The sequence below is a fragment of the Centruroides vittatus genome, unplaced genomic scaffold, assembly GCF_030686945.1.
Source record: "Centruroides vittatus isolate TY-2023 unplaced genomic scaffold, ASM3068694v2 contig_749, whole genome shotgun sequence".
NCBI classification, from domain to species: domain Eukaryota; kingdom Metazoa; phylum Arthropoda; class Arachnida; order Scorpiones; family Buthidae; genus Centruroides; species Centruroides vittatus.
In genome coordinates, this window is record NW_027122485.1 from 442,232 (window position 1) to 462,834 (window position 20,603).

The 20,603-nt window shown below is 30.7% G+C and overlaps 1 protein-coding gene across 1 annotated transcript; it reads left to right on the plus strand.

Moving 5' to 3' along the window:
- Positions 1–170: 170 nt before the first annotated feature.
- LOC136981233 (nicotinamide/nicotinic acid mononucleotide adenylyltransferase 1-like) lies at positions 171–13,541 on the plus strand. The gene is made up of 7 exons (XM_067277510.1): positions 171–266; positions 3,710–3,866; positions 4,307–4,446; positions 7,791–7,912; positions 8,125–8,226; positions 13,293–13,351; positions 13,417–13,541. Exons 1-7 carry the CDS (start codon positions 188–190, stop codon positions 13,523–13,525), a joined length of 768 nt encoding a protein of 255 aa, XP_067133611.1. The 5' UTR covers positions 171–187; the 3' UTR covers positions 13,526–13,541.
- The last annotated feature ends 7,062 nt before the right edge of the window (positions 13,542–20,603 follow it).

Sequence of the window (20,603 nt, forward strand, 5' to 3'; positions counted from 1 at the left end):
CCAAAAATTTTCCAACGATAAAAATTCTAACATATTTTCAAGAAAAACGTAAAATGAAAATAAAATAAACAAATTGCATTTTATAAGACTCGTTATCTTTGTATAATTTATATTTAACTAAAATAATGATTTAATTGTTCTTAATATATCCGAAAGGTGGCGTTGCAGTAGAAGTTGTCTGCTTGAGATGCCTCCCCCTTATTGGGTTGTGCTTTTAGCATGTGGATCCTACAACCCTATTACGAATATGCATCTGAGGATGTTCGGTATATTTTATCTTTATCGCTTTTTTCTTGTATAAATTTATACAATTTAAGAAATGATTTTATAGTTTGATTCATTGTTAAAATTCTTCTATCAGTAATAAACTCTGGCCTAATTTATAATCACACTGGTTAATTTCTAATAGATGTTATACTGCTTACAAAAAAGAATCTAAATACAATGCACTTGCCAATCCAGCATATTCCTAGTGTAGTGTTACCACCCGTCTGGTTTTTAATTCATTGTCTGGATTAACAATTTTGTCCGGGATTTCATAGAAATTGTGAAATTATGATGAAACAAAGTACTAGCAAATATTTTTATAAATTTACTTTATTTTAACAGTGAAAGACTTCATACTCTCACCGAAAGTTAATTCGCCATCTTATGCCAAGTATGTCGCAACCTGTCGACCTTTTTTTTGCTTCTTAGCTCTTTAAAGCTAAGTTATTTCATTTTTTAATTTAAGTTGCTCCTACACAAATCCCTAACTGGTTTAGAACTGGTTAGCATGTTATTCCTTGCATGGTAAAATAACATTGCGCTTGCGTCAATGACTTCTGTTCGAACAAACCTGACCTGCCATCCAGGCCGGCAATTTTGAAAAGGTGGCAACATTACTCCAGTTTGATTACCTAAGTGCTTCCATTTTGGTAAGATGTGAACTCTGAATGAAGGATTTGCCATCCCCGGAGCCCACCAGTGGCCAAGGAGTTCCATACCCTGAACACTGGGAATTCAGTTGTGGGTTTGTGCCTTGCCAGGACGGAGAGTTTTCTGGGTTTTCTCCACCTCTGTAATGCCTGAATAGAGACCAGTTACCCTTAAAAAGACCTCCTGGAAGGTATCCCCAAGTGTTGCATTGCTGTAACTTAACAAAATAAATAAATAAACCATCCCCAGAATTGTAGATCCTGTTATGAACAAAAAAAGTTAATGAAACCATACCTGTAGATATGACCCTTTGTGACATACGTGCCTCCAAAGGTCAGTTTTTACTGTGAACCAGTACTACTACTACCTATTCTCCAAGCTCTATGTCAGTCAAGGCAAGTGATGGTGAGCCTTGACCGATGCTCCACATATAGTCGTGTGCTTTGGTGCTTGCTGTTGCTCAAATTGAAGTGCCTACGTGGGGGCAAGTCCCCATACCTCTTAAATAATATCAAGTACTCTGCAAATGGTCAATTGGTCTACTCAAAGCTGGCATGGTCGCCTGGGCAAATTAGTTAAATGCGAAAATCTTAGCAAAGTGCAGAATGTGACTCCCAATCATGTAATCCTAGAAGTAGGCTGATTTTGGAGTGCTGTATCTCGTGAAGGTCGCATGTATTCCTTTGACTTTTTCTTTGCTTCTATGGGTATGGTTTACAGCTCTTGTAAGGTCGAACCATCTCGTTCAGGGGTATAATTGTACCTCCATTTCCATGAATATTTTAGATATGTCTAGTGTTGTCAATAGTTACTTAGCAAAGGGCTGAATTTTTAAAATATTAAAAACATCAGAAAAGCACCAGATTTTTTGTTACTTAAAAAACAAATTTATTTGGTAATATTAATGATAAAAATGTTTTTCTAGTACACAACAATAGCATTAAAACAACAAAACTCTCAGCGTGACACATGACATTTTCAAAATAACAAGTCCACTTAGTGTCCACAAGGCATAAAGAGTAAGAAGAAAAAAATGATCTGTCTTCAGTAAGATTATTGGAACTACAAAAAATCAGATTGTAGTTCCAATAATTTTGCTGTCCACCTGTGGCTGAGTGGCTAAGACCACCGAACATTAGTAGTTGGTTATGGGTTCATATGTTTAATACTTAAACCAATAAGGTTCAATCCAATAAGCTTGCCCTTGCCAACTCCCAAAGAGTTGATTCTGGAAATTTTTCATTTTAGAAGTGAAAATTATGGGGAATTTAATGTTTTTTTTACTCTCAGAAACCTTCAAAACATTGTTGCATATTCTTGATTATGCTTTAGTATATAACCCAAAAGTTAAATACAGGAAGAATAGGTTTTAATTTAGGAGTATGAAATTTAAAATTTTTTGTCAAATTTTAGTCTCCTAGTAATTCTGGGAGACTTAGAAACCATAAGTCCCAACTATTTTTATTAATTTTCCTATTGCCAAATCTATTAAATACAAATTTATTCGTAGTAGTAAAAGACTTTGAGGACATTGTAAGAAATTGACAATAATGGCATCCACATTATCTGATTTTTTAAAAGTAATAAATGGTACTATCAAAAAGTACCACAAAAGCACCAAATATTATCAAAAAACACCAAAATTCACACACAGCTAAATTTTACAAACATGACAATAAGCAACATGGCTGAGCAGTCAAGGTGTCAGCCTACCACTCTGGGAGACCAGGGATTAAATCCGGATAGGTCAAAGAAATCCCCAGGAATTTTTCGAGGGGTGGTCTGTCTGGATATGTCAGGCCTCGTCCCTCACCACCTGGCTGCCCCATTGTGGGCATGCCAAACTCATGATGGGCTTGCTAAAAGAGGTTCTCTTAGTGCTCACAGGAAAGAAAGAAATAAGAAAAAAAACCAAAAACACTAGATTTAGTGCCAAAATCATTGAATCAGCAGCTTGGTCATGTCACACTAGGGTTACCAACTTTTTTGTTCAGAAAATCATGATGTGCTGACATTGTACAGTGGCGAATATATATAAAGTTTGTTATAAATCTCAATATGTAATTGGTTCAAACATTGTTATTTTCTAGGAATTATCACATCTGTAGTCTCCAAAAATTCTATCCAATCCACAACTGGAGTCTGTGGATGTGATAATTCCTAGAAAATAATGGTGTTTAAATCAATTACATATTGAGATTTAAAAAAATGGAATAGAAGCATAAGAGATAAATCATTCATTATAAATATTTGTTGGCTAACTGTAAATCATAGATAACAACGATTTAAAATAAAACAAATGGGACAATATTTCAAAGCAATATTTAAAATTACTATTTTTCTCTTAATAAGAATGAAATTAAAAATGTTTATCTGGTGTTCTGGTGTGAAGTTTATTGACAATGTAAAGTTATTTATTTACACATAGTTAATATACAGAATTCATTTTACGTAGTTTATAGAAATACAGATTTGCTGAAAAAAAACTTTATTTTTTCAGCAAATAGTTGAAAGAAATCTTTGAAAAAAAAAACAAAGATGCATCTGTTCAAACTAAAAGGAATATAAGAAAAATTTTGCAGCTCAATATCATACAAAAGTTTGTTTCTAAATGTACAATTATTTTTAGGGTTTTCCTGTTATGGGGATAAATTACAAGTTAATACTTAATACAAGTACTATCAAACAAAATACTTAGTCTTAATACTCAATGATATCCAACAAAAATAAAATCTTTACAATTTGTTGTTTATGTAGAAAGTTTTTATTTAAAAATTTTTCTCATATTTAGAATTGGCCAGAGATTATCTCCACAGTACTGGGCAATTTATAGTAATTGGAGGCATCATCTCACCTGTGAATGATGGTTATAACAAAACAGGATTGATTGAAGCTAAACATAGATGTGCTATGGTAGATTTGGCTCTACAGTCAAGTGATTGGATCATGTAAGTATAGAAAATTAATTAAATTTTGAATTGTCTAAATAAAAATAATCATTTAAATAAAAAGTAGTGTGTGTAAAAGTTTAAGCTTCAAAAGTAATTAATTAGCAATATGTGTCATTGTTTCTAAATTTTACTTTTTATAATTTGCTATTAAATAATGCAATGTTTTAGCAAATGGCTTGTTGGGAATATCACCATTTATAAACACCTTAATTTCTGTAGCAAACATCTAGACACACACCACACATACTTTCAAAAATATATGTATAGATCAAATATATTTTTTAATATTAATTTGTTTTAAATTTTTAATCTGTTCTCTCATTGATTTATTTATTCTTTATTTTGTAATTGTAGAAATTAGTGAAAAAATTTTATGTTTTTTTTTTAATTATAATTAAATGTAAATAAACTAATACTTCTTGATATTTTTGAAATAGATTAGATACTTGGGAGAGTAAAAAAGAATCTTGGACGGAAACAGTAAAAGTATTAGATCATCATTACAAGAAAGTAAACTCAAAAGACAGCAAATATTTTTTTCAACTGATTCAGAATCTAAAGCATGGACAAAGTTCTGGTAATATAAATTTAAAAGTATTTTTTCATTAATATTCTAATAAAAGAAAGAATAAAAAATAAATATGAAATATGTTCAAATGTCTTCCTTTTTTAAAATATATAATTATTAAACTAATATTATAAAGTACAATAAAATATCTATAGAAATTATTGATGTAAGTAAATTAGAAAATAGTATACAAATTTAAAATAAAACAAAAAAATTATAAAGCTCTATTGCTATATACTGTTAACAAAAAAAATTTCAGAGCATTGGTAATTAAATATTTGGTTTTCCAGATTTGTAAACTTAACAGAAATTAACTGATTATACAAATCATTGAAGAAGACTGGTTATCAACAGCATTAATAAATATAGTAAAAGAGACATTTGTAAAGATTAACGTCATCTCTGATAAGTCTCTAGCAAGTGTAGCTAAATCTAAATTAAACAACTAAAGTTATATATTGATGAGTTATTATCTACCTATGCAGTAGGATATTAATACTAATTGTGTATGAGATATATATATATATGTCATTTTCAGGTATGTAATGTGTTAATTTTGTACTTGTAAAGATGCATGACATATTTTTTTACTCTGCATGGAAATTTTATTCACTTGGTACATATTCTATAAATTTGATATTTATGCAAGAATTTTTTTTAATAAGATTACTAATATGTTTTGTTTTTCATTTAATTTCCATAAACTTAAATTATATTTCATCAATAATAATCATTATCTCCAATTTTACAAGATTGTGTAGCCTTTTGATTATTCATAAGTTAGATATTATGAAAATCAGTGAACTGTTAGTTTTAAAATGGTAAATTTATGTATTATTATGATTAATAAATCATTAAGATTTCTAACCCATCTTTAGAAGTTTAAATATAGTAAGAATATATGAAAATTAAACAAATTAACAATTTTAAAAGTAAAAGAGTACACAAAAATACTATTAAAAAACATCATATAAATACAGGAAATCTTCATTAATTTGAAATCCAAGGGACAAAATAATTGTGATTTCAAATTATCTGAGATATACACTCAAACCTGTTTTTGTGCGGTCTTTTTTTGTGCGATTTTTTATTTGTGCAATTTGTTTTGTGTGATTTTTATTGTGCAGTATATGAATTTCAATCAAATTGGTATACCGCACAAAACAAATTGCACAAAAAAAGACCGTACAAAAACAGATTTGAGTGTACATATTTTTATACATTATGCCAAATACCATGTAACTGATGTAATTTATTAAGCAAATGGAATATGGCTATGTATAGAAAATGCTACTTTCATTAAGTAATAAGTATTAGTATTTGCTTCCAGTATTTGGTTAGAAGTTTATATAATAAGTATTATTAATACAGTATTATAATCTGCATATAAACAGCATGCATCCTATGAGAACCTCAAAATTTGCCGGATAGGTTTTATAAAAGTAAAGCAGAATTCTCAAAATGTAGCTCAAATAATTTTTAAAGTAGTTCAAAATGTAGTAAGTTACCCAAATCTAGTAGTATAGAAGTTAAATATATTAAATATAATTATAACTAAAAACCAGATTTTTAGGTTTTCATATATTTTTTTTGCATGATGGCCTTGCATTGAAAGTTCCAAATTTGCAATTATTTCATTGATATGGGTATCTGGGGTCGTGTTATAAAACCTAAAATGCATATTTTGGTAATAAAGTCTAAAATGCGTATTTGAGAATATTTTGGTATAAAAAGAACCTAAATTTGACATATTTCTCTGGTTAATCTCCCATCTTCAATCCCCAGCAGTCTCCCGTTTTTCAAACTGGTTCTCATTGGTTTGTTTTATGATTGAATGATTAACATCCTGTTGCTACCCATTAGACACTGACAGAAAAATACCAAAAGGTATTTAACCTAAGACTTTGTTATCCAGGCGACGCCTCTCCTCCTTCTTCTTCCTAAAAAATATGTACACAGTGGGGTCACTTTCATTTTGTTAGTTTGCAACATGCAGCTATAGACTTAAGTTAGGTCTACATTATTGGATACAGATTGAAAATGTCAAAAGTATCATTATCGAAATCATCTCTTTTGTGGTCCTATATTGCTGAATTTGGAGGGCCTGAAATATTTAGCACCGATGGGAAGGTTCTGCATTGTGATGATTGTGATGCGCATATTGTTTGCAACAGGAAATCTCAAATTCAACAGCATGTGCAAACAGCTAAACACAAGAATGTGAAACTGCGGGAAAATGCTGAGTGTAAGCGTAAACAATTATTTATATTGCAATCGCAGAAAAATAGGATTGATTCTGTGCCAAACAATAACTTCAATTTTGAATTTTGTGAAGTGATGTGTGAAACAGAAATCCATTTTCCAAACTATCATGCCCAACAGTTAAATTATTTCTGGAGAAATACATGCATAGGACAATTCCTAATGAACATTGAGAAAATCCTACAGGGAAGATGTGTTTCTGACAAAGCTGGAAAAGTTACAAAATGAGTCTGAAAATGAACAGATATACTTGGTGGTGGATGAAACCAGATGAGCAACAAAAAATGGGTACTGCCATTTTAGCTGGAGCTCTTCTTGAAGATGAATATAAGGTGCCTAAACTCTTGAATATGAAAATACTTGAAGAAGTAAACAATGTTACAATAACTCAGCTGATGCTTAATTAGTTTTCATATAGATGTATCTGTATGTATGTATGTATGTATGTATGTATATATATATATATATATATATATATATGAAGTATTCATGAATCATGATGATGTGATGAAGAAAATGTGGTAGAAAAGGAAATGCATATTTTGAGGTATTTAGTGCGTATTTTGAGGTTTCTAGAGCATATAATATGCACCTAAAATGCACTTTTTAGCACCTAAAATTCTGGTTTATAATTATTACTTGTTTAAAGAAGCTGGCAACATTATTTTTAATATTGATTGTGATTTTATATATATATATATATTTTTTTTCCTTAAACTCTTTCAGCTCTTTGGGCACTAAAATGGCCTGTTTTAGCCCTATTATGGTTTGGCCAGGCCCACAATGGGGTAGCAGGATGGTGAGGGATGAGGCCCAACATATCTGAACAGACCACCACCTGAAAAATTCCTGGTGTTTTTTGACCATTCAGATTTGCTACTGGTCTCCCAGAGCAGTAGACTGCCACCTTGATCACTTGGCTATCTGGCCTTATAATTTTATATTAAAAAGTCCAAGTTTCTAAGTCTCTAGATAGGATTTATCCAGATAATTTTGGTGTTTTAATGAATTTAAATAATTATAATAAATCATATTAATAAAATTATTATTATTAATATAAAATAAAATACAATATTATAAATTTTTTGTAGATATTTCTGCAAATAACCAATCTTGTATTTTTGATGATGATTATCCTATTCAAGTAAAACTGTTATGTGGTGCAGATTTACTAGAATCATTTGGTAATGCTAAAATATGGAAGCAAAATGATGTAAGTATTTCTTCTCTATTTTCCTATGATATATGATCATATAGCATTAATCAACATGCATTAAAAATGTGTGTTTACATTTAAAAGTATGGAACTTACAATGATTTTAAATGTTATTTCTGTTAATTAAATCTTATAAGATTTAGTTATTGATTAGATTTAAATGTACTGTACTTAAATTTTAAAACTAACTTAGTTTATGTGTTTAATAGATTAAAGAAATTGTTGAAAAATATGGTCTGGTAGTAATAACAAGAGAAGGATCAAATCCTCATCAATTTATATATGAATCAGATGTTCTCTACAAGTATCAGGTTTGTATTATTTCAATTGTACTATACAGGGTTGTGTAGCATACTGCAAAAGGTGGGGTTACACAAGTTAAGGTTCAATTTAAGTACCAGGCCTGGACTCTATGGGAACAAAATATAATAATCCAAAACACTTATAAGTACAAACCCACAATAAATATTTATTAAATTGATCAGTAATGAAATTAATAACAACAATGATTAATTATAACAAGAATTAGTATATATTTCAAATGTTGAAAAAGTCAAGTAACAAAAATAAACAACAATCAAAGAAATTCTTTTCATATATATATCAAATCAAATCAAAATCAAATCTCCACCCAAAAAGTACTCAAACAAAGTATAAGTTTATTATGCTGATCGTTTATTAAGAATGCCAGACAAATCGCTTCTATAACGGTTGCTGTCAGGAGCTACACCACACTGCTGGATGTATGTGTCGTCATTTATCTGGTCTCCATGTAGCTCTGCACTGCCTTACTTACTTTCATTCGTGTCACAGGATCAGTCACTGATGCAAATTAGTATCTTTTGCCTTTGTTTTTGAAATTTAGCACATTGAGTGTTCTCAGGAGTTTCTATCCTCAATAAAAAGACCCTGAAAAGAAAATAACTATAACTAAAAATAATGCCCAAGATATAAAATAACTATTGGACTTTGACTTCTTACAGTTGTTCAAAATTAAACATGACATTTTCCAGCTGGCTACAGCAAAAACTATTCATCAGAGAGTCGTGAAGTTTGGGAATGCTGTAATGAGATAATGGGGAATTTTTTCTAGAGGAAAGAAAAGTTAGTTTTAAAAACCACCGCTAGAGGGCGTTTTTCAAGCTGAAATACCATACGTTTCTAAATTCAACATTTATATCACTGGTGAGTTTGCCATTGAGTCCCTCCATTGAATGATCTGACATCACGTTTTGTAGAAAGAAGAAATGTTTCCGTTGAAAGGGCACTTTCATGATGGACGACTTAATTAAGGAGATTGTGACTGTTTTGCTAAATAATTAAAGTAACTCACTTAACCATTATTTAAATAAATCCTTTTATTCAAATGAACCCTTATCTCTATCATTTTCTTCTATACTGAGTCTTTCTTTAATAATTTGAATTTCTTGGATATTTATATCATTAGGAAGACTGAAAGAGGGCTAAATATTGGTTGTAATCAATTTTTCGTGGAGGTTGTTTCTGAAAAAAAGTTTAATATTTTAATATTGACCAAATTATCCAACAAAATTGTGCAATCACATGTTTTATCATATACAGATTCTTCATTAATCTGTTTGCTATTATAACATCCACAGCAAGAGTGAATTGATAGTTTTTATAAGTGAAATTTACTTGTTTCATGGAAGCTGCCATGTTAGTTTGTTGAATACTTAATGGTCTTTCAGGTCATTGAGATCGTTGAGCTCGATGGTGAAACAGCACTGATGTCACTATTCTCAATGGAGAACTCAATGATCCATTTAGAAATGTTTTCTCACCATTGAGTCAACCATTGAATATAGAAACGTACAGATGGTGACATATTGATCTCCCAGATCCCCAGACTTAAATCCATGTGATTTTTAGACTTGGTCTATTGTGATCCCATAACATTGCTCTCAGACCTTAAGGACAGTATAGCACGTCAGGTGCATAATATTCCAAAGCAGTGGCGTGCTGTCATTGGAAGCGGTGGAAGCGCCACTTCTTTTGTATTTTCTAAAATATAAATTTTCATATTTTAACGTAGCTTGAATTAATTAAAATTAATATTTTATTATAATTGCATTATGTATCTTATTACAAATTTCTATACTACATGTGAAATAAATGATAAGATTGCTATTGTATATTTGAATATCAGTGGTGAAATGGAAGCGCTGTATTGTCAAAACTGGGTCAGCTTCTAAGCAGCCAGATTATAGGCATTGACGCATGCGCTTTACAGAGCACCAACCTCACACAGTTTAGCTGATGGAAGCTATACACATATAATGCTTCCGATGTTTCTATCTAGAACTGGTTCTGGGCTGTTAGCTGTCCTCGCCCGATTATGTGAATCATAAGTACATTTATAACTTAACCCAACCAATAGGAATTTACTTGTATGTTTTTATGATAGTTCTGTATAGTCGATAAAAGTTAAAAAAAAATCCATTAAAATATTTGATATTTTATTTTGCTCTCCCATCTTATATTACTTACAGATTTCAATGTTAAACCAGTGATATTACGATTTTGTATGTCCCATCTATAAGGGTATGTAGAAAAAAACGTGTACAATTCTTGTACAATGTTAAAAAATTAACTGTTACTTTGGCAGCATCATTTACAACCAAATTTAATGAATGAGATGCACAAAGTACAAAAAAGCTCCAGAATTTATTTTCCTTAAATTTACGATTTGTATATCTGTTATCATTAAAATTTGTCTTTCCACTTTTTTCCCAAGACTACAAATATTCATGTACAAAGTAACTGGTTTCAACTTATTTCTACTTAAGAAATAATTAAATAATTAAGAGATTAGGGAATTGGGGACATAAATAAAGAGCCAGAATTTTACTTAAACAAAAGCTGAACTGAACCAATCTCTAGCCCAGTACAGGGGCACTGATTTCTTCGTAATATTAGATAATAAAGACAGAAATTTTTCCAGTTCAATGAGAGTGACTAAAAAGTTGTAAATTTTGGAAATTTTCATGGACACTGGTCCTAAAACGAATTAATTAGAAAACAAATGATGGACAATCTACTTAGTATTAAGTTTAACATATTTAGATTTTTACAGCTATGGTGAGAAACGTTTAAAATTTACAACAACCCTGTCGCATTCTTTGAGGTACACTAGTGATGCGACAAGAGGCATTTGACATTGACCGGTACTGGCACACTCGGGATTTGGCATGCACACACTGCACACCTACCTAAGCCGTCTCTGATTCCATCATTAGCCACTCGTATCAAGCTATTTGACTAAGTGAATTGTTTTAAAATTTAAAAAGTAAAGAATATTTTATGTTAATTTTATGTACGTTTCTTTACAAAGCTACATTTAATTATAATTTTCTTTAAAAGTATATTAATACAATTGAACAATATATTGTACCAGGTATGTATAGCCACTGCACATTTTATTTCACTGAGTAAGTTTTTATAATTTATTTTTAATTTTAGCCCTTATATTGTGGCTAGCGATTTAGAATGTAATTGTGATATTAAAAATACATTTAGAGAAGTCTACAGTTTTTACTGGCTTATCGAACAAATGAATACGAATGGACCCTAGATCAGGGATGGGCAACCTTTTTCTATGTAAGGGCCGCATTTTAAGACTTTTGAACTGATGCAGGCTGCATACAAGAGAAAGAGAAAAAAAATGTTGGTAAATCAGAATTATTTATTCATATATAATTATAAATTAGCATAGGTATACTTAATTTAGCTTCTGGAACTGATGTAAACATAATATATTGGAAATATTTAGTTAAATATTCGTCACTGCTAGTTTTAAATTAGTTTCGATGTGTGTGTTAGCTGGTTTCTTGTTTTAATTTTTACTAAATTCATTGATGGAAAAACTATTCACATACATAAGTTGTAAAAATAACATTTGAATTTTTGCTGCATACTTCCTGAAGGTGGGAAATTGATATATTTATTCACATTTTATGCATCGCGGGCCGCAAAATATATGAATGCGGGTCGCATGCGGCCCAAGGGCTGCAGGTTGCCCATTCCTGCCCTAGACCATCACTGACACGCAATTAACTGATTGCCCCTGGAAGTCGGCTTCTTACAGAAACGCAGCTTCCCTGTCATTAAATGTCACGGCATGCCACTGTTCCAAAGTATACACTGTATATAACCATTGAACATGCTGCTTTACACTTTTAGATGGTAGCAGACAATGTGATCATTATGTTTTGAATACGATTTGTTCCCATTAGACAAATGTGTTAGCTCATTGCCCCAATTAACTATATAAAAACTTCCAATGAAAACTGGAAGTCATATTCAATTCAAAAATTTTTCCATGAAAAGTGTTAGATAGATGACTGGCATGACTATTGTTAAAGGAAAAGTATGATGTATAGGGGCAAGCCACTACTAATTTGAGATGAAGAGCATATATTTTAAATTAAATAAATTAATATATTTCTGGAGATTATTCATACAGGACAAGTCAATTTCATTCGGTCCCTTCACCCTTTTTTAAAATGTATTTATTAATTTTATTATTGTGCCACCGCTAGAAGACTATTTTAACTTTTTTGCATTGGATGGTGGACGAGTAACCTACAATAAAAGGTCGACTCAGCCAAGGAATTGTTATTACCTCAACAGTGTGTGAAGGGACCAAATGAAATTGACTCATCCTGTATGTATAGTCTCAAGAAATATATATTTTTGTAAAAGTAAATTCGTCTGAGCAATTTTTTAAAATTAAATAAATGAAAAATAGGATTAAAAATTGCAGCTAAGCATTATGATGATGTGACGATAAATAATTGCTCATTTGTATATACTTTGATTATACATAAGATAAAAATCATTCTTAGTTATAGCAATTTTTTCCCTTTTTATACTGAATATTCTATGAATACATCCTTAAAATATGCAAGAAAGTATTTATAATATAAAATGTATCTCATAGTGCTATAATTTGCTGTCCCTCAATATTTGCCACCATAGGCATTTACCTACTTTGCCTATGTATAAAAATGTCTCTACCGATCTACCACTTTATTGCAGACCTGACCATACCTATAATGGGTACGAAAATAGACCCTCTTAATACTAATAGGACTATAAAGACTTGCATTTTTTAATTTTAAGTTAGGATTTTGAAATTAGAAAATATTGTACATTTATATACATAAAATGTTTTTTACTGTTAGTGACCTTATGAACACAGTTTCAAAAATTAGTTAGTTTATATGATTTTCAGTTTTAAAACTTAAAGTAAATAAAACAACTTAAATTTCCATTCAAGCAAACTGAAAATAAGTTTTATAATTATTGGTATGAAAAGATGATTTTTTTTAAACAATTTAAACCTTTTTCCAAATAGAAAAATATTCACATCGTGACTGAATGGATAGCAAATGAAATAAGCTCTACACGTATCAGGTAAATACTATATTAATGATATATAAATTGATATAAAAGATGCAAAATAACATATTCTTTCATAGGAGAGCTATTCGAAGAGGGGAAAGCATAAAATATTTGGTTCAAGATAGTGTAATCAAATATATTCATGATAATAATTTATTTAAAAGTTTAAATAAGTATGTATTCTAATTAATATGTTTTTTTAAGTTTTTCACTCATATTTTTTTTTTTTTTGATTTTTTTAACTAAATTTAGAATGAAATTGTTTTGTATGTTTTGTATTTAAGAAAGTATAAATATTAATGCATTTTTGTATTTTATATATAACAATCTTTACAAATTAAAAGGAATTTCTGTATTTTTTAATGCTTTATATCACATTTAACATTCTCAAAATTTATATATTATATAAGTTTATATACTTAAATATTTTGAAATGAAAAGGGTGTCCACTTAAACATTTACTGTTCAGGGGCAAAATAATTTTTCCAGCGTAGGTTAGATTAGGTTAAAGACTGCAGCAGACACAAATACACTGAATGTACATTACCATGACATGCACCTATTCTGCTGCTATCTGCAACCAGTATAGCATGCAGAGGATGCCATACAGCAATTTTAATGATGCAACATGATGTTAAATTTATAGCATGATGAACTAAAACTCCTTCAGCATATTTTATGGGCTAATGAAGTACTGTTTTCCGAAAATGGAGTGTATAACTGACATAATGTGCACCACTGGGCAAAGTATGTATTAACAGTTTATGCAACATATATGACACCAAGCACATTTTACTTTAAATGCCTGGTGTGAAATTTGGGATGAACAGCTTGTTGGTCCTGTATTATTTGTGACACTTTTAGTAATGGCCAATATGTGAACATCCTAAACATAACTGTGGACAAATAGCTCAATGACTTTCCATTGGTGTGGTGACATGCAAATTTGCTGATACCAAACTGCTGCTTTATTATCAGCAAATTAGCATGCCAACTCATTCCTATACAGACATGCATCAGTGACTTGCAGATTGGAACCCACTAGATAGCATTATATAATAACTATTAGAGAGGACAACACAACACTGTTGTGTTGTTTATAACACCACACTTGACTGCTTACATTTTGTATTGCCACAGAAGGCAATTGTTTTGAACATATTCTCTAAAAAAATAAAGCTCTCTTTTGTATCAATTTCTGCAATTTCAACTTTAAAGGAAGGCTAGATTCAGAGATTATTTTCATTTTTGTGCTAAATCATTTGAAACTGATTTTCTTTGATTATTTTAGTGCTGGAACAAGCAAGTGAATGCATGTACTACATGCATTCATGTGCAATACTGGAAGATCTCTTTTACCTTGGGCTAGATGTTTAAGTGAAAAACACTGTATATATTTAAAAAATAATATATGAACAACATAACCTCGCTAATTTGGAGTAATTAGGGAAAGAAAACCTAGGCCAAATTAGTGAGGTCTTAAATATACATTAAGAAATGCATATATTTTATTTTATTCTATTTGTCCTTTCTACAATAAATAAGATTAAGTTTGATAATTGTGTGATGAAGATAAAATGTTCTAAGTGAAATATACCATATTATAATATGTTTTGTAAAAAATATACAAATAATTATATCAATTTTTCTAAATATATGTAATTTGAAAGATATAAAATTTCTATATATATTTAATTTTAAGAATACTTTTGTTTCATTATTTCTTAAGATTAAAAATAAAGTGTTTATTTAATTATTAATTTATTTTAGATAATAAATTTAATCTTATATGAATATATATTAAATAATTTTATAATTATTAGAAATTATTAAAAATTACTTGTAAATTTATTTTTTTTGGTCATTACTAATTCTTTTAGGGATCAGGAGGAGAAAATATGATGTTGAACCTAATCAAGGTTAACAGATAGAACTAATGGAACAAATAGAAATTTTCTGTAGATTGATTATTTAATCAATCTGCAGAATGTTAAAAGTGATTTCAATTTATTGAACATGTTTAAATTTAATACAAAGTTTTTCATAAGTCACATGCCATACGAGATTATGCAGAAAAGCATCAGAAGATTGTAGGCAAAGCATCAGGGACAAGTATACAGTATACTGGTTATAAGATGCATCATTTCAGGTCTGCGATTCTGTCAAACGGAAATTAAATGCACAAAATTCATAGGTGGTTAAATCACTTTCAAGTAACGTAGACCCAGCTGCATAGTTTTGTAATTAACCAGTAGTGTTGTGTTGTGAAACTTGTTTTGTTTAATACATGAAACATTACTGGTTTTTTGTTATGTTTAACTTTATTTAAATAAAATTAAAAATAACATTAAAAAACTGGTAATGTGTAGTGCTTTTGTTATCATCTGCATATTGAGTATTGAAAAGAAATTCAATCTTCACACTGGTTAATTATAGAACTAAACAGCTGGGCTTATATTAGTTGAAAGTGATTCGACCACGCATGAATTTTGTACATTTAAATTCCGTTTGACATTATTGCAGACCTGAAATGATGTATACTGTATACTTGCTTTGCCTACAATCTCCTGATGCTTTTCCGCATAATCTCCTATAGCGTGTGACTTACGAAAACCCTATATATAAATAGATATTTACATACATTATATGTAATCAAGTTGTTATATTGATATATATTGAAACTAGTCTTTTTACATTTTTATAAATGTTACATATTTAAATTTTTTGTTAAATTATTATATAAATCCTCGTATATATTAACACAAATTTTGTATATTTTTGTTATTTTTGAAATATACAATGTTTACAAAATTAATAACAAAGCTTTCTGTAATATTTTGATATGAATTTAAAAATAAATAAAAATTCGGAACAATTCTGTTTGAAAAAGAAAAACTGTAATTATTATTTAAATTATTTTAAAAGGATTTATCTAACTTGCAGGCAAAACATTTCTAATGTTTTGATTTATTTGAAAATTGGCATACTTGTGAAAATTTTAATCAACTACAATATTCAAAAAGTATTTTCACAGTAACGTGCACCATTAAAGGGAGGTTATAGTATAAGGAGTGGACATGCTTAATCCTCATAAAGCTAGAAACAGCGGTGGGTGGAAACTGAGAAACTCCGCCTCCTAACCTCCCTTTTCAATGATATCGTAATGCAGAGATGAAGCAAAAGTTAAAGAAATGACGCATGTAAAAGATTTTATTCTTTATTTTGCACAAAATTCATAGAAAAAAAGCTAGCAACGAGTTTCATAACTTTCCTGTTATGAGATTTTGTTTTAAAAAACTTTTATATTATTAATTATTGTAAAATAGCAAAAAGCTTTAATTTTGATGGTAGTGATCACTTTTCTAATATAAACTTATATAATGTGTGTTATATAATATAAACAGTTTTATATATATAAATTGTAAATGCTAATAACAAGTATAATCTTCATAAGTCCGACCGCTCACGAAATATGACACATCACACCCCTCTATCTCCCCAGCCCCTCGACCTTTAACTATCAAAGTTTAACAGCATTAATGTCCCTTACACACAAAGCTACTGTGCCAGTTAAACGAAATAGATAACACATTCACGCACGCACGCACACATATCCACAAAATTCCCCCCATTTTTGACTTTTGGGTTCAGGTCGTCTCAAACTCTGAGGATCAAAATTTAACACGATTCCAAAACGTTTCCTTATTATGTAAACATAACAGCCAGGAAAATAAAACTTATTAAGTAACTTATTATTCCATCTTTCATAACGTTACGTTATATATGTTGTGTTTAGATCATCCGTAAGATTATATTCGTATAAATTTATAGTAATCACTGAATAATTCAATCGATTACATGAATAATTTATAAGATTTTATAATGAAAAATATAAGTTCAAAAAAATTAATCTGAAAACTTTTTAAGTTATTTTAAAAACTTTATTACATAGTTCTTGTAATAATGGAAGTATATTGTAAAATACGTAGAAATTAAAGATTAAAATTTTAATTTATGTAACAAGAATTTTGTAGGTGATAGCAAAAGTAAAAAATAACTTTAATAGTAAGTGGATAACAATATTGAACGCTTGAAGTTGGTCATCTAGTCACGCTTAATATAGAAGTTTTGGTTTCTTTACGAGCTTATGTGAAGTCCCAAAAACGGGTTAACATTAATTATTTATATTAGAAAATTGTTAAAACGAATGTAGAAAATCGTCCATTATTAAAAGGGACAAAAGCCGATCAAAGATCGTATTAGACGCGTTAGTCATTTGAAACCGCGACGCATGAAAAAAAAGAGAAAGATGTCGAAAGGCAAAAAGAGCCTAATGTAAAATAAAACGCAATAATTGTAATGAGTAATGATTGTAGACGAATGTCCTCCAGTATAGATGGACCTTTGACAAGTCGCTCGTATACGAAATTTAGATCAATTAATATTCGAAAAAGGGAAAAGTTTTCAATAAAAAGGAACTTCATATCAAAGCATTGAATTTCAAAAATCTCTCAGACTAGACGACAATAGGGAAAATATGAGCGCAAGTTTCAAAGTTCCATCAATTCTTTCCATCCTGAGTAAACGGAGGGTGTCAAGTAGATTTGTATAGGCGGTTCTTTCTCGTGACTCGAACAGGGGTCGTTTTTCGCTTGGAAACAAGCGAGGGACCAATCGAGAAGAGAGAAAGGAAGGACGTGGAGCCAATCAACATGAACAATACGAAAAAGGGAGATTGAAGTAATCGCCGAATTGGAAAGACAAGAGACTTTTCCGAGAGGTTTCAAGGGAGACAAGAGGTGTTCCAAGGTGTCCATCGAAAGGTCCGCCGACGCCAACCGACGAGTCGCTGCACCTGCCGCTGCCCCGGGGCCTTCTATCGAGCGACGATAGGAAACACATCGGCACAAAAACGTTCGAACGTTCACCCTTGTAACGATCTGTGCATAGTGTGAGTTGTTTTATATTTAAATAAACGGGTTTCTTTGTGAGACACTTACTGTCTGTGTCATCCTCCCTCACACTCACACGCGAACGACCCTAGACCATCCTGTCGCGGGATTAACGATTCCCCCCTAAAGGTCGGCGAACTTACACTTAAATAGGCGTAATGTATAGTAACTACGTGGAATGACTTAGTCGCGAGTAGTCGCTAGAAGGTTAGATATAGTGTGGTCATGACAGACTGTTTCTGATTGGCTGTGCCATATTCTTTCCAGTTTCATATTGTGTGTGAGTGTTTACCTACTTGTGTGTGTTGAAAGTCATTCACTAACCACAAATGGTTATTGAAATGGCTATTAAATTTATCTTCGTAAATTTATTCTTTATTTATAAATTAAGAATATCATAAATGGAATTAATAATAATAATATTTAGCTTTTTTGTTCGTACTCTGTGGTTTAGTGGATCGACGTTCATTTCTTAATTCTCTAATATGTAGATGTTATGTAGTGTTCTTACGGGTTTCAGACATTCCAAATTCATGAAGCGTATATCGTTATTTGGGTATAAATTACTTAAATTTAACTACTATTTAAAAAAATCCATCAACAAGTTGCTTAACATTGAAGTGAACTCACTCAGCAAAATTAAATCAGAAACAACCAAACACCTTAAGTTGCTGAGAAAATTTAATAAATAACAAACGTTTTCAGCCAAATCTGTTGGCCATCATCAGGCTAAACACATTCGAATACAAACACAAAATGGAACAAAAAATTTAAATACAAACAAATAAAATAACGGATAAAATATGCATATAAGAAAGTAAAAAATAAATATAAATAACAAAAAAATATAAAAAATATGTATAGGTTAAATAAATAAATATTAATAAACTACATGAAACTCTAATAAATGCAAGACATGCATTTATCAATAAATTATATGAAATTCTGACAAATATAAGATATGCAGTGATAACAAAATCAAGGCATTAAATTAAGAGCTATCAAACCTCTTAATTAAATATTTCCATGCCGAAGGCAACCCTTCAGCATCCCTGGCATTAATGCAGGCATTATGTAATCTGCTCTTAAATATTTCAATTTTTTCGGCGCAAAACGCTAAAGTCGGTGAATGTACAGGTTTAATAATGTCTGCTTCACCCCACTTGACTACCGAGCCTTCAACCTGCGCCATCTGAGATAGAATTGTGGCGTTAGATCTTTTGCTGATGTTGTATTTGCGCTCCCTCAATCTAATCCCTAAGTTTCTATTAGTAACTCCAATGTAGTTTTTATTAATGCCTAGTTCTTGGTTTTCATAAGGAATTTTGTACACTCCAGCCATTCTTTCTTTATCAATGTGGTCTTTGTCGTTCCTTAATAATTTGTACAGGTTGGGAGCCCTCTTGAAAATTAACTTGGTATTTTTGCGGGCTGAGATTTCCTTCATGATAGCTTCTTTCTTTCTGTCATACGTGAACTTTGTGAATTTGCGGACATCCCCTCTTTGAGCTTTTGTTTTGTTAATCTTGTAGTTTTTGATTAGTGCGGTTATCATATCCGCCCTGTACCCTAGAGTTCTAGCGATATGCGATATCCTGTAGATTTCTTTTTGTCTATCAACCACACTACTGCAGTAAAGAAAAGCCCTGTGAACAAGGGCACGGAAAGCAGCCATTTTGTATTGATAAGGATCATTCGAACGCGACGGAATGTACAAAGGGCTATGCGTTGGTTTTACGTACACTTTAGTGATCAAATGTCCTTCCTTGAATTCAATGTCAATGTCTAAAAAATGTATCCGTGAGGAACACGTCTGTTCAATCTTTAGCATGAGGCCGTCATCGTTGCTGTTGATTCTATTAATAAATTCCTCGATTTTCTGGTCATTTTTCCATATTACAAGGACATCGTCCACGTATCTTTTAAAATACATAATGTCATTCATGAAGCCACAAATAACACTCTTTTCTAACCTTCTCAATACAAGTTCACACAACAATCCTGACATAGGACTTCCCATTGGGACTCTCCTTTTTTGTTTGTATTGACGGCCATTAAAGGCGAAAAAAGATTCATAGCAGACAAGGTTAGCTAGCTCTATCAAATCATTATTGTAATTTGTCAAATCTGGGCTCTTGCTGTGCATGAAATCCAAAAGCACTACCTTGCATGACTCAATTTTTATAGACGGGTATAAGCTCTCGTAGTCCATTACGGTTCCAACCTCATTATCCATTAAAATTAGATCCTGTATCTCATTAACCACATCCCTGGGATCCTTTGCCACATATATGTTATTCTCGAGCTGAGAG